The 13350-nt window shown below is 41.2% G+C and overlaps 1 protein-coding gene across 1 annotated transcript in view; it reads left to right on the top strand.

The window, feature by feature from the left end:
- The first annotated feature begins 2508 nt into the window (after positions 1-2508).
- The window catches only part of KCNB2 (potassium voltage-gated channel subfamily B member 2), a 361315-nt gene continuing 350473 nt past the window's right edge, over positions 2509-13350 (top strand). The window contains exon 1 of the mRNA XM_084786768.1: positions 2509-3172. Within this exon, the coding sequence (XP_084642894.1) occupies positions 2594-3172 (579 nt within the window). The 5' untranslated portion in view covers positions 2509-2593. The remainder of the gene's footprint in view (positions 3173-13350) is intronic.

Below are 13350 nucleotides of genomic sequence, written 5' to 3'. Positions count from 1 at the left end.
CAAGTTCTTATCCTGGTTCCCCTCAGTGATGGGCTATGATGTGGGGTATACTCCAAATAAGCTCTTCCTTCTCCAAGTTGCTTTTGGTTACTACTAGCATTTATTTAATAAACATGACTTTGCTTTTTTATTATTCATTTTCTGCCAGTGGTTGAAAACCAAACCTTTGGAAGATCTGTGAATATTTTTATTTTTATTAAGATGTGTTTAGTTGGAGTGAGGTCTTTGTACATACCGTCTCAATTACTCATTTGATGCCACCCCTTACTGATGAAATATTATTCTTGTTTTCATAAATGAGGAGTTCAATCTCAAACAACTCTAGTGATAATTATAATCCTTTTTTACTTTTGTAAAAATGGACTTTTTTGTCAGATATGAGGGAAATGTGTGTGTTTATGCTTAAAATATTCCTAGAACTGTGTATCTGAAAAACTCTCAATTCAAATATATTTGCTGCCCATGTCTAAAATACCCCTTCCATAGTCCCTCTACTTTTTCTTCAGGAACAAATCTTATATTCATTTGAGAAGATTCTTGGCCACCAGATGGAGAAATAAATTTAACTTACAGATGGTGAATCCTAGGGCTTGCAGAAATCACTGTGCATCTTACAAGAAAGTTCTAGTTGTAAGGGCCTCTGGGATCTAAGAGTTCATCACTTTAGTCTCAGCCACTGACTGTGAAACATGATGTTTTACATGTAAAAGTGTTCTGTGCACTGGTTGTCCAAAGCTCTGTGATTTCTTGCCAAAGTGCTCAGAAAATAAGGACCAGGAGGATTCCTGCTGCTTCAGATGACAATAGAGACCAAGAGGGGAAGAATTCTAGATATGTAAACAGGTAGTACCTGATGGGAAAGAAATGTGAAGGAGCAAAAGAACACACACACACACACATACACACACACACACACACACACACACACACACACACACACACACGCTCTGTAGCTCTGTACAGCATTACTCATGGGTGTGTTTTAGGCAAACAATCCCAACAACTTCATCTATACATTTTTTTCTGAGTGTTAGTTGCTTTATGCAAAACAAAGAATTGACTCATTTAAATATATTCAACCTCTCCAGTGCATAAGCACAGTGCTCAGTGCTATGGGCATAAAAGTCAAGAAGGATGGGCTTGTCCTTGGAAGCCTGCACTACATTGTGGGAAGATATTGTTAGAGTAAGACAGTGAAAGACAAGAGACACAGCTTCTTGATCTCAGAGGGGCACGCCACGGAAGGCCGTCGGGAGGAGGTAACATCTGCCTCAAGTCTTGAAGGACAAGCAGTGATTGAGCAAAAGGAAAAGGAAAAGGTGGAAGTCCCACTAGGATCCACTATGGACATGCCAAGTACTAAAACAGTGGTGTGTGCACTATGGGGTTGTTGCAACACGAAAGTCCTCTTTATCCTCTCCTTCACTTTCTGTGATTTGAGTTAACCATGGTCAAACAAGGTCCTAAAGTTTTACATGGAAATGTATAGAAATGAACAATTCCTTAGTTTGAAATAACTGTTACAATAGTATATTGTTACAATTGTCCTATATAACTATTAGCTACTATTATTAACCTAGTACTGAACTTTATTTTAAAAGAAAAATTCAAAAAATATGTATACATATGTGAAAACCATAGCATGATATAGCTACCATTTTCTCTGTTCACCCAGCCCCCCCAACACTTACACACATTTCTAGGTTCTCAAAATCCACAAAGTCTCTTGAGTCGTGTCTCCTGTAGATAAGAAATGGTTTCTAGACAGTGATTTGCAATTAAAGGTAAGACAGAGAGGATCTTGTAGGGCTGACAGTAGCAAAGAGCCTTTGAAGGTTTAAGATATCCGTGATGAGGTCAGATCTGTATCTTAGCAGGTGGCTTTCGTAGCTGTGTGATGGTTTTCAGATGGTCAACATGAGAGGCTGGACCAGTTTTAGTGGTTTTGGAGCAACACATACAAGGAAGGCTGGGAGTTTAGCTCAATGCGTTGGTGCTGGGGACTGGGCGTAAAGGCAGAAGGAGCAAACAGTATCTGGGAGGTGTAAGTGGTTGGACTCTATAGTTCCAAGAAGATGCAAGGATCAGGAGCTCTCAGACTTTGGCTTGCATGGCCAGGGTAGGTAGGGGACTGAGGAAGGCCATCAACTCAAGTGGGTGTTGAGAACAGGACCTGACTGAACAGGTTGGAGGCAGAGGCCAGGACTATATCTTTGATACCTTCATCCCCACCTGCACTTTTCAGCAGCTTGAGAAAGAGGACCGGGTGACACGATTGGGTCTTGTCCACTTACAGATGTGTACAAATGAGCACACAGCTTCCTCTGTGAACTTAATTATGGCGATTCCAAACTTTCCTGTCTCCTACACCATAGACTTATATCTGCACACACACAAAAAATGACCATTAATAATTTGCCTTCTTTGACAGTTGATTGACCCAGTAGGACAGGCAGTGCTGTAGGAGAAATGTGAATAACCAAAATCTGCTGCTTTTCTTCCAGCTGACGTGGAGATGCCTGCTCCGGAGGAATCCTGCTTCAGCTGACCTCATTTTCAAGGACCCTGGGTCTGTGGCTCTGTCCAATTCAAGATGGCAGAGAAGGCTCCACTTGGCTTGAACAGGAAGACGTCCAGGTCAACACTCTCTCTTCCTCCTGAACCTGTGGACATTATTCGAAGCAAAACATGCTCTCGGAGAGTTAAGATCAACGTGGGGGGCCTTAACCACGAAGTCCTATGGAGAACTCTGGATAGACTACCCAGGACACGCCTGGGGAAGCTTCGAGACTGTAACACGCACGAGAGTCTCCTGGAGGTGTGCGATGATTACAATCTCAGCGAGAATGAGTATTTCTTCGACAGGCATCCTGGAGCCTTCACATCGATCCTGAACTTCTACCGGACAGGGAAGCTCCACATGATGGAAGAAATGTGTGCGCTCTCCTTTGGCCAAGAGTTAGATTACTGGGGCATCGATGAGATCTACCTAGAATCCTGCTGCCAAGCCAGATACCATCAGAAGAAAGAGCAGATGAATGAAGAGCTGAGGCGGGAGGCGGAGACCATGCGCGAGCGCGAGGGGGAGGAGTTTGACAATACCTGCTGCCCGGAAAAAAGGAAGAAACTCTGGGACTTGCTGGAGAAACCTAACTCGTCGGTGGCTGCAAAGGTAAGAGCGCTTGGCCCTAGGTCACCTGTGTAGCCAGAAAGGGTGGAGCGCATACCCGACTCATTTTCTTCGCTGCTTTGGTAGGACAGAACAAAACATGGCTGTGTAGGTAATGGAAGAGTCCTTCCCAACTTCTTGGGTAGGCAGATGTATTTCTTCTTCCTATGGGATGCCATAAAATGGTGTTAGTCTTTGGGGAATACTATTGTCTTTTCGGACAGGCCTGGACCACAGAGGACAGGCTCTGAAATATATATATTACCTTGCCTCAGAGCTTATGAAGCGTTTGCTTAAAATGAAGGCAAAGTCATAGTTTTTCACTGTGGCTGCCGATATAGGCAAATCTGAATTAGCTTTCTGTCGCCAATTTTGTGTCTGATTTTCCTGCATGGTTCTCTTTGTCTGTGTTATCCAGAGCTTCAAGGGTGAGCAAAAAAAAAACCCAAAAAACGAATTGTCATGCTACATATCAAATTATATATTGCAGTATGAATGATACGCAAAACATTTGGCTCATTCTTGATAGATAACATGGAGTGGGATACAGGGAGGGAATGACATCATAGGAGTTTTTCTGGTTACATTTTTATTTCCAAATTTCTACTCTCTATAAACACTGATGGCTACAGAAGTATAATATGAGCCTTTTGACCAGAAACGAAGGTTCTACAGGATCATGTGCAGCATAAATATTGAAAGTGGCTGACGCAGATGATAAAATCACTGGTGCTTACAGGGTTTGGCTTATCCGGGTTGGTTTCTGATCGACTTCTAAAAGCATTTTACTTTCTGGGCAGGATGTGCACTTTAAATGAAAAAAAAAAAGATTTTCCTTTATACACAATGAGGAAATGTATCTTTGTGTAGACGATCTCACTAGCTGCTTTCCCTTTTCAGTGACGAATCCTTGGCTTGCTCTCGCTCGTCCTGTGTTTAGGAAGTAGGGGTGTTGTCCATGTGGGGTTTTGTTGGGCAGGCTATTGCTTTCCTCTATTTTGAGTTCCTGCTGAAAATATGGGATAGATTTTGAAGGTGAATAAAATAGACTCTAGATTTAAGTGAGTATTGTGGGAACTGAAAAATTAACTTTTTAAAAAAAGACTTTTAGCAACAGAGGAACTAGTTATGGTTACACCAAAATGTACAGAAAAAAACTTAACCAAATACATAAAACTAAGCAGACAAATCAAGAAGACTTAACGTTAATAGGATTTATTTGATCATACCATTATTGCTATACATTTAAAGTAAAGTGCTAGTGTAGAAAATGTTTCAAGTATATAATCTTCTTTAAGAGTTTCAAGTAATACTAACACAGGATCAGTAGCATATTTTCCAGACAAAGGAGTATATTTGACTTGTGAGGTATAGAAGCAGTAGTTCCTTCATCTTTAAGAAGATGATGCTGATAATGGCTTATTGTAATATACCAGTATTTACCCTATGCATCAATGATTATTTAAGCCTGCTTTGTATAGATATGGGCTTTTAGCTGTATGTAGAAGCTACACACACTGTCCTTCAAAATTTTTATGTTGTTATAAATAGAAAATTTGTCTTCCACATTATTAATGAGGAGTGAGTTTGGTACTTTGGGGACAGTCGTAGAGCATTTACATTGATTTCCATTTCCACAGTTTTCTCTCTGGTTCAGTGGAAATATTACGGAATGTTTGCGTTTGATTCCATAGTGCTTTAATGAAACACGACTCCTCCTTTGCTTACACATGCTTCATGGGCAATAAAACGTGTTGTTTTCCTAGAGGGAGTCTGGGGTGAGAGGGCCCACTCAGGTGTGTGTGAGTAGCGTCCTGTGGTGTAAAGAATAAGTGGTTGTACTACATCTGCGATGGGATGACACTCCAGGCCTCACTATGTACCTAGGACATCGGGCTTCCTCACATGAGTAAGACCTGTGTGGAAACGGTAGGACTCACTCTGCGTTCTTAGGAGGCAGAGATCGGTGGGCCAGCGGGATTCCCACTTGTCTTTCCAGGCATCGCTGCTCCAGTTAGCTAACCTCATGCTCCGCCTGCTCTGTCCCTTTCCAAAAGAAACTTACAAAGATGGAGGCTTCTTTCCAGGATTTAAAAATGTATCATTTATGAGGCACCAGAGTACATGAGAAAGTCATATCCCACTCTCCACTCTACTGTGGAGAGTGTTCTGTCCATTGGCTAGATCTGGGTAGGGGTTTAAGGTTTACAGCCTGTATTGTCCTTGGCTGGTGCCTTAGTTTGAGCGGGACCCCTGAGCCCAAATCTGCCTATCATAATGTTCTATTTGTAGGCTTCTAGGACCCTCTGGATCCTTCTACTTTGCCATTCTCCCATGCTTGTCTTATCTAGAGTCCCAATAGGATGTCCTCCCCCACTGTCCTAGTGTCCTGGTGGCACTCAGAGGAAGGACAGCAGGTTACCAAGAAGAGACTTGATATCCTATGAGCATATACAGGGGGAGGAAATCCCCCTCAGGAACAGTCATAGGGGAGGGAAATAAGGGGAAATTGGGAGGGAGGGAAGAATGGGAGGATACAAGGGATGGGATAACCATTGAGATGTAACAAGAACAAATTAATAAAATAATATATATCTTGGAAAAATAAAATAAAATAAAAAAGAGAAAAAAATGTATCATTTTATCTCCAGACTTTAATACCAATGAGAACACTGGTTTCTTTCTCTTTTGAGTTCTTAAATACTTTCTAATGTATCTGTAGTATTTCTGTAATAATGTGTAGTCGGGCATGCTGTTGTGTGGGTATAATGCTGCAAGCACTTATGGTGAAGAGATGAGAAAATTGCTGGCCAATACAATCAGCCCAGGCTGCATATCTAGTTCCAGGGAAGCCTATGCTGTGCACTGAGACTGAGATTATGTGCCATTCCAACCACACCCCAAGTATGGAAGGAAAAGCTTTCTATCTGACAATTCATAATAGGTTAAAATATCTACGCACTGATACTGAATTAATATTCAATAATTGAGCAGCAAGGGCTCGGCCATGCTATGTGCATCTACTATGAGGCATATGCTCACTGCTGATCTGATATACTTATATTCGGATATGATCCTGGAAGTATCACTTTGACCCTTCAGGAGCAGACTCTCCACTGTCATGTAAAGGAGTACTTTATCAATTAACTTTCAGGTGTATTAGAACAACAAAAACAAAGACAGCTCAGGGCATAAGGACAATGTCTATTTGGATTGTCCGTGTGTGGCAAATTGGCTTCGGTGTATATGCAAAGAAACAGTGAACTATCATTGTACTTTTCATAAAATATGAAAGGACTGGTCGAGATGGTATCTCTGGTCTCTAGGCATGGCTCAGTGCAAGGGTTTTAAATTTAGCACTATAGCAAAAGGAAAATGTCTTCATCAGTTCCTAGTGATATGGTATGACCCATGAGATGGTATTGCAGCCTTAAGTTCATGTTGGTAAGATAAGTTTTTATCTTCTTTCAATCCTATCACTGTATCCTGGTAACCAGATTCACCTTCACATTGAGATGCTGTCCTGAGTTAAAATTACAGGCTATTTGTGAATGTCGGGTCCAGCCACATGGGCCTGAAGAATGACTAGGCCACCTCTCTGAATGCATGTGACATGGGATTACTGGCTCTATTATCCTTTCATAGGATACAGGCCAGAGGCCAGGATTAACCCAATGCCAGTTTCTTGGGCAGTACCCTGGAATTTGATTTCAGCCTTTACCTCTTCCAGGCTGGAACAATTTAGTTTGTTTTCAGATTGGAAGTATTTTTCTCTCTTTATCTGGCTTTCTCCAAGGGAGCCGCAATAACTATTTCCTATAAATATCACTGATAGCACTTAAGGGAAGTTTAGAGGCTTTGAGGGAAAATAGGTGCCTTGTCCTGCAGTACCCTCAGGCTTCCGGTGGAAAACAGAGGCACACAGATGCCTATGTTCCGAAGTAGACCAGACCCGCTGAATACCACACAAGGACACACTCCGGATGTCTGTGAACTCAGAATGCTAGTTCAAGGGTCCATCACAACCAAAGACTACAGCATGGCCTCAGCCTGAGCAGACATAGAGATGGCTCTAGTACAGTGCCTGACAATGGGCTGGTCTCAGGCTGGGCCTACCCGGGGAAACTGGGCTCTAGGCAGCCTTGACTCGACAGGAGCAGAAAGCAGAAATTCGTTTCTGTCCAGTGGAACCAGACAGCGAGTGCCACCCAGCAGTTTTGTCAGACATGGAGGAGTCAAGAGTGGGCACTAGATCTTGCCTGCTTCCTGTTCAGTCTCCGCATTTGCAAGGCTGTCCCACCTCACACAGGTCCCCCACTACTCCTGAGTTTGTTTTCTTTCCCCCTTCCTTCCTGCTCACTTTTGAGGTCCTGCCCTGCCCCCACATTCTTCCTGGCCTTCCTACTTCTCTTCTTATTCAATCTTCATCTTCTTCTCCCTCCTCTGCCTCTGCCTCATTTTCCTGAACAGCTCTTCATCCTTGCCCTTCACACCCGCCTTTCTCCTCTTCCTCCCTTATTTTTTTCCCTCCTGCTCTTATCCACTCATTTCTTCCCTCTCTCAACATTAGCAATGGTTGTGTAGCTTAATGAAAGTTGGGATGATGAACTGGGAAAATATTTTTCGCCGTGTTGTTATTAATAGCCACCTCAAGAGAAACGTTAAAAATTTCCCTAAGGAAAAGGAAGAAGCCAAGTAGCAAAGACTAAGACGGAATAACGTTTTTCAGATAGAGTAGAGCTTGGAATGCTGCTAACGGCCATCTTCTTTAAGTCTCTTCAGCCTTCCCCATTAAAACTAGTTTTTTCTCCCCTTGCGGATGTTAATTGTTCCCACTGAAGTTGGAAAATAAGATGGCCCTGAGCCCCTCTTTTTGATTCCTTCTCTTCATACGCTGCATGGCCATCATGGGTAGCACAGCCCGGCAAAGTGCCTAAAGCAAGCCTGGACCGCCTACGTCCTGGAGACCCAGGGTCAATTTCACAAGCTTTCTACTGTTGGGTGGCTCTGTAGGCAATAATTCCTTTAGAACCATGCCCTCCCTCATCGCACTGTATTGCTGTGGGGGCCTTTAAAGTCACAAAAATAGCAAAGAGAAAACACATCAAAGGCAACAGAAACCCCTTAGAGCTCATCAAGGGGAAAGACATATAATATTCTCATTCTTTTTATAGTATACTGATCAATTATTCTAATGCTTTGAGTGAAAAAAAAAGGCACTAGAATAGAGCCACCAGCAACTTCCGTTGAGTTCAAGAATGAAACACTACATGTTGATTTGTGGGTCTATACAGAGCCAAGCTCTGTCATGTGATACTCTCCATTTCACTTTGTGATGTCTCCCTTTGTGATCAAAACTAAGTGACAATAACCGTTTACACAATGAGTGGACACAGAGGATGACTGATGCCGTGCTAGCGCAAGCCCAGACATGTGCCTGCATCCATGTATTTTTGTGAAGTATACAGACAGGTCTGTAATTCTTACCTAGGACTGACCGTCGGCTAAGTACTACACCAATGGCTGTGTTGGTGTTCATCAGTCTCTTTTCTCCTTTTCTTTCTGCATCCACTTCTTTCCTTTCTTCATTCACATTGTTCAAATTAAGCCATTCTGTGCTCTTTGGTACCATAGCCTCCAAATTCAGAGGTGCCAACAGGAGATGGGCTCAGACTGTCCTCAAATAGCTGACTGGGAAAGCCCCTCTGCTCACTTGGCCTCATTTGATGAGAATGAGGAAGGCAGTCAGATAAGAGGAGCCCACAAGCTCAGTCTTAGTAACTTGGTGGAGGTGTGAGTAGAGCCTGTGCTTATGCAGCTACTTCAGCTATTGTTTCAATCTAATTATTAACAACCCCCCTTTTCATGTAAAGGCATTTCTGTGTACACTGTAGCCTGTGTAACCACCTTCAAACATTCCCCATCCCCTCCCCCTGACGCACAATGCCCTGGAGCTAGGAATTTACCTCAGGTCTTCATGCTTGCCGTGGAGCACTCTGCTGAGGAGCTAGCCTGAACCCATGACTGTTCTTGAAAAAAAAATCAAGAAAGATTATCTTTTCATTTTCTCAGTTTTGTCTGTTTGTCTAGTTGGTTGGCTTTGGTTGTTTTGAAAAGAGCCAGCACTCATTTTCAAGTAGCTTTTTCATTTCTTTAAAAAACAAAACGATGTCTTTAAAAAATTGTGTAGGTATTTTGATAGGGATTGCATTGAGTCTGTAGATTGCTTTTGGTAGGATGGCCATTTTTATTATGTTAATTCTCCCTATCCATGAGCAAGGTAGATCCTTCCATCTTCTCATGTCATCTTCAATCTCTTTCTTTAGGGTTTTGAAATTTTTTTCAAACAGGTCCTTCACTTGTTTAGTAAGAGTAACTCCTAAGTACTTGATATTACTTGTGGCTAATGAGAAGGGTGTAGTTTTCCTAATTTCTTCCTCTGCAAGTTTGTCATTTGTGTATAGGAAGGCTACAGACTTTTTTGAGTTAATTTTGTATCCAGCCAATTTGCTGAAGGTGTTTATCAGCTGTAGGAGTTCTCTGGTGGAATTTTGAGGGTCGCTTATGTAGACTATCATACGAGCATGTCCCACGAAAGCCTTCACTTACCAGGAAACAGAGACAGAAGAGAGGACATACTAGTGGGACTCTAGATGTGAGATTCATGGGAGAAAGGCAAAGTAGTAGGACCCAGAGGGTCCTAGAAGCCTACAAATAGAACATTATGATAGGCAGATTTGGGCACAGGGGTCCCACTCAAACTAGGCACCAGACAAGGACAATACAGGCGGTAAACCTTAAACCCCTACCCAGATCTAGACAATGGACAGAACACTCTCCACAGTAGAGTGGAGAGTGGGATATTACTTTCTCACACACTCTGGTGCCTCACCTCTGACCATATCCCCTGGACGGGGAGACCTGATGGCACTCAGAGGAAGGACAGCAGGTTACCAAGAAGAGACTTGATACCCTATGATCATATAGAGGGGGAGGTAATCCCCCTCAGGAACTGTCATAGGGGAGGGGAATAAGGGGGAAATGGGAGGGAGGGAAGAATGGGAGGATACAAAGGATGGGATAACCAATGAGATGTAACAAGAATAAATTAATTTTTAAAAAAAGGCCATTTTAAAAAAACAAAACAAAAAAAAAAAAACAAAAACAAAACAAAACGAAACAAAACAAACAACAACAACAACCAAAGTCCACGTTGGTTTCCATTAATTAAGAGACACTACCAGGCTTCTTTCAAACTTGGTTTCTAAATCTCACTAAGTGATGATTATTCTCAAAGCTAACCCAAAACTCCGAGAAGCTCTGTCTATTCTGCTTATATTATCAAAAGACAGAAAGCACTGGCAATGTTTAAATGCCATGGCTTTGAAACGCTGAATAATAGCAGATTTGTTTTATGTCAAGAGAGAGGCTGCATGAAGTGAATGAGCTATTTTAAGTCAGCATAAGTATTATGAAAATGGTCACAATATTTAACACTCTCCATTTTGGGAGATTCTAGAAATGTTTGAATGATGTATTTTGATTAACTGACCTTACTGGTGATTGATCCCCCACTAAAGTGGGAAGAAGAAAGCCAATCCCTGAAAATGCTAGGAGCGTAACAGGAAGTTCTAGCTGCCATCTTGTGTTTTAAGAAATTGTTTTAAGAATAATGCTCTGAAATCCCATCTCATAGTTGAATGAAGCTGCTTTGATTAATTGAGGAGAGGGCTAGAAATTGCCTTTTCCATTTTTACTCATATTTTCAAAGCTTAGCTTTTTCTACAGCATGTAATAGAGCACACATATCATTTATTTCAAAACTGATAGGTGAACATATGACATGACTTAGAATAGGCATAGTCATACTGACTTATAATATGAAAGAGATATAGTAGTTAATTGACGTAGAACTGAACATGGGGAAATGGTATTTTTGGATGCCCTTAGTTTGTTCCCTTTAATGATCCACTTTTGAGTTTGACAGAAATACCAAGCAGAAAATAAAGCAAGCATAAAATGACATAAAAATCATCCTTCCCAAAGGATGTATGAATATGACCATTATGGAATTTTGAAATTTAAATATAAAATATTGAGTATCATATTGAATGTCACAATAAATAGTACACAAGTTTAATCATCAAAGAGAAAAGCTTTAGATGTCTTATTCATGTTTGATTCATCTGTACTCCCAAATTGTTTCACAAAGAGACAGCTCACTAGAAAAACATTCACTAATGACTCAAATAAAAGAACAAAAAAATCCAAAGCAAAAAAATAGAACTGAAAATATTATTTTTAATTGCCATAGTAACTAGAGAATATTTTATTTTCAGTACAATGATGTACCCAATTTTAATGAAAAATTACTATCTTACAATTTTAAAATAGATTTGAACATTCACATACAAAATGTATGCTCAGGGTTAGAAGCACTTACCTCTCTGGCCTTAGTAAATATTACTAAATGACCCAAATGCTTAGCCATCCTTAATGGTGACACCATCTATGTACCCATTTTACTGATTTTTACTAATAAGAAATCAAATCAATTCTAGAATCATTACTTGAGTGAAGTCTATCTTAGTGAAACCCCAGTTACACAGAAGTCAAACAGCTGACAGAGTTTATACTTATGAGGTAAATTTTTGCCTCAAGCATTGATTTAGCATTGATGATTTGCTTTCCATTGAGAGTAAGTGCAGAGTTCCTTGACATTCAACAGTTTTAATGTGCTGAGTCATTAATGTGAACTATGTGTAATGTAAATTAAGCGTGGGCATGCCAGGGAGTGAGCAACTTAGCTGGCCCCACAGCTTAACCTGATTTGCGGTTCTCTTTTCCTTGTTGTATAAGTTAACAATTGTTTAATATTATATATAATAGGGACAATTATGTGGAATGGTAGAGACTTATAAACATCTTATGACATGTTTATCAGTAGAAATAGCCCTAACAGGCATGGGAACATGCTTATAATCCCAGATCTTGAAAGATAGAGGCAAGAAAAATCACATGTTCAAAGTTAACCCAGGATCCATACTAAGATCCTGCCTCAGAATAAATAAATACGTATTTAATAGGATACATATACAGCCACTTTAGGCAGCCTAACGTATGACAGGGGCCCTCTCAGATGCAGGTGACCTAGAAATTATTCCTGCTCACCAGGAGCCTGAAATGAAGCTATTCTTGTATGAGCAGAGACATTCTTAGGTCTCAGCACCATACATATTCCATATAGCATGTGGGCATTTGAGATATCTATCAACAATGTATCCTCCTCCTCCTTCTTTCTCTGCCCCCATGTCTCCTGAACTATAGCTGAAGATGACTCTATATCTCGGAATCCAAATGTAAGGTCTTACGATTGAGGTACCTCTGTGGATGCTGCCCCCTGACTCCCCAAACTTCACACAGAACCCTTCCAGAATGAAGAAAGCAGTCAGACATGGACCAACAGAAAACCATAGCAACAGATACAGAGATGGAGCATGGAAAAGAGGAAGATGTTTTTGCTTTCAACTTGCAAAAGGTTTTCGAGTAGGCACTGAGCTTACATCACAATCACTCCGTACCTGGAACCGTGTACTAGTCATATTTGATTGTGTGTGTATTAAGGTGGCTACTTATAAAATACATAAACTAAGTGGACACTACTTGCCCTTTTTCTCCCTAACCCAACCCTTTGTAGTTTTAATCACCCCTGAAGTGAAGAAGATCTTCTGGATGTCCCCTAAGGACAAGTCAAGTATGTCAATATATATGTCCAGATGCATACACACTGCAAGAAAACCCAGTGGGCTGGGACATGCATTTGTTCATTTAGTGTAGATTCAGCTTTGTCATCCAAATGCAACCTTCAGCACATTCAGAACAAAACCTCCTGTGATAATCCGATTGAGCATTGAACATCTACGAGAAGCGCTCTAATAACCAAGAATAGAAAGATGAAGTGTTTTTATTAGCCTCCCAGGATTTGGTTTCAGGACGTTAGAGGTCATTGCTACCATGGGTGTCACGATTTAACTTGCGTCTCATTGAGTCACTCCTGATGCAACCACAAGTGTTGGATGTCACTCTAAATAGATGTCACTCAAGCCTATGCCACAGCAGTACGTACCAAGGACAATCAAGTGATCTCAGAAAAGCATCCTTCCCCGAAACCTGCCTCAGGA

This window comes from Acomys minous, assembly GCF_964271855.1.
Source record: "Acomys minous genome assembly, chromosome: 1".
Classification (NCBI taxonomy): Eukaryota; Metazoa; Chordata; class Mammalia; order Rodentia; family Muridae; genus Acomys; species Acomys minous.
This window is presented reverse-complemented; position numbering and strand designations above follow the sequence as displayed.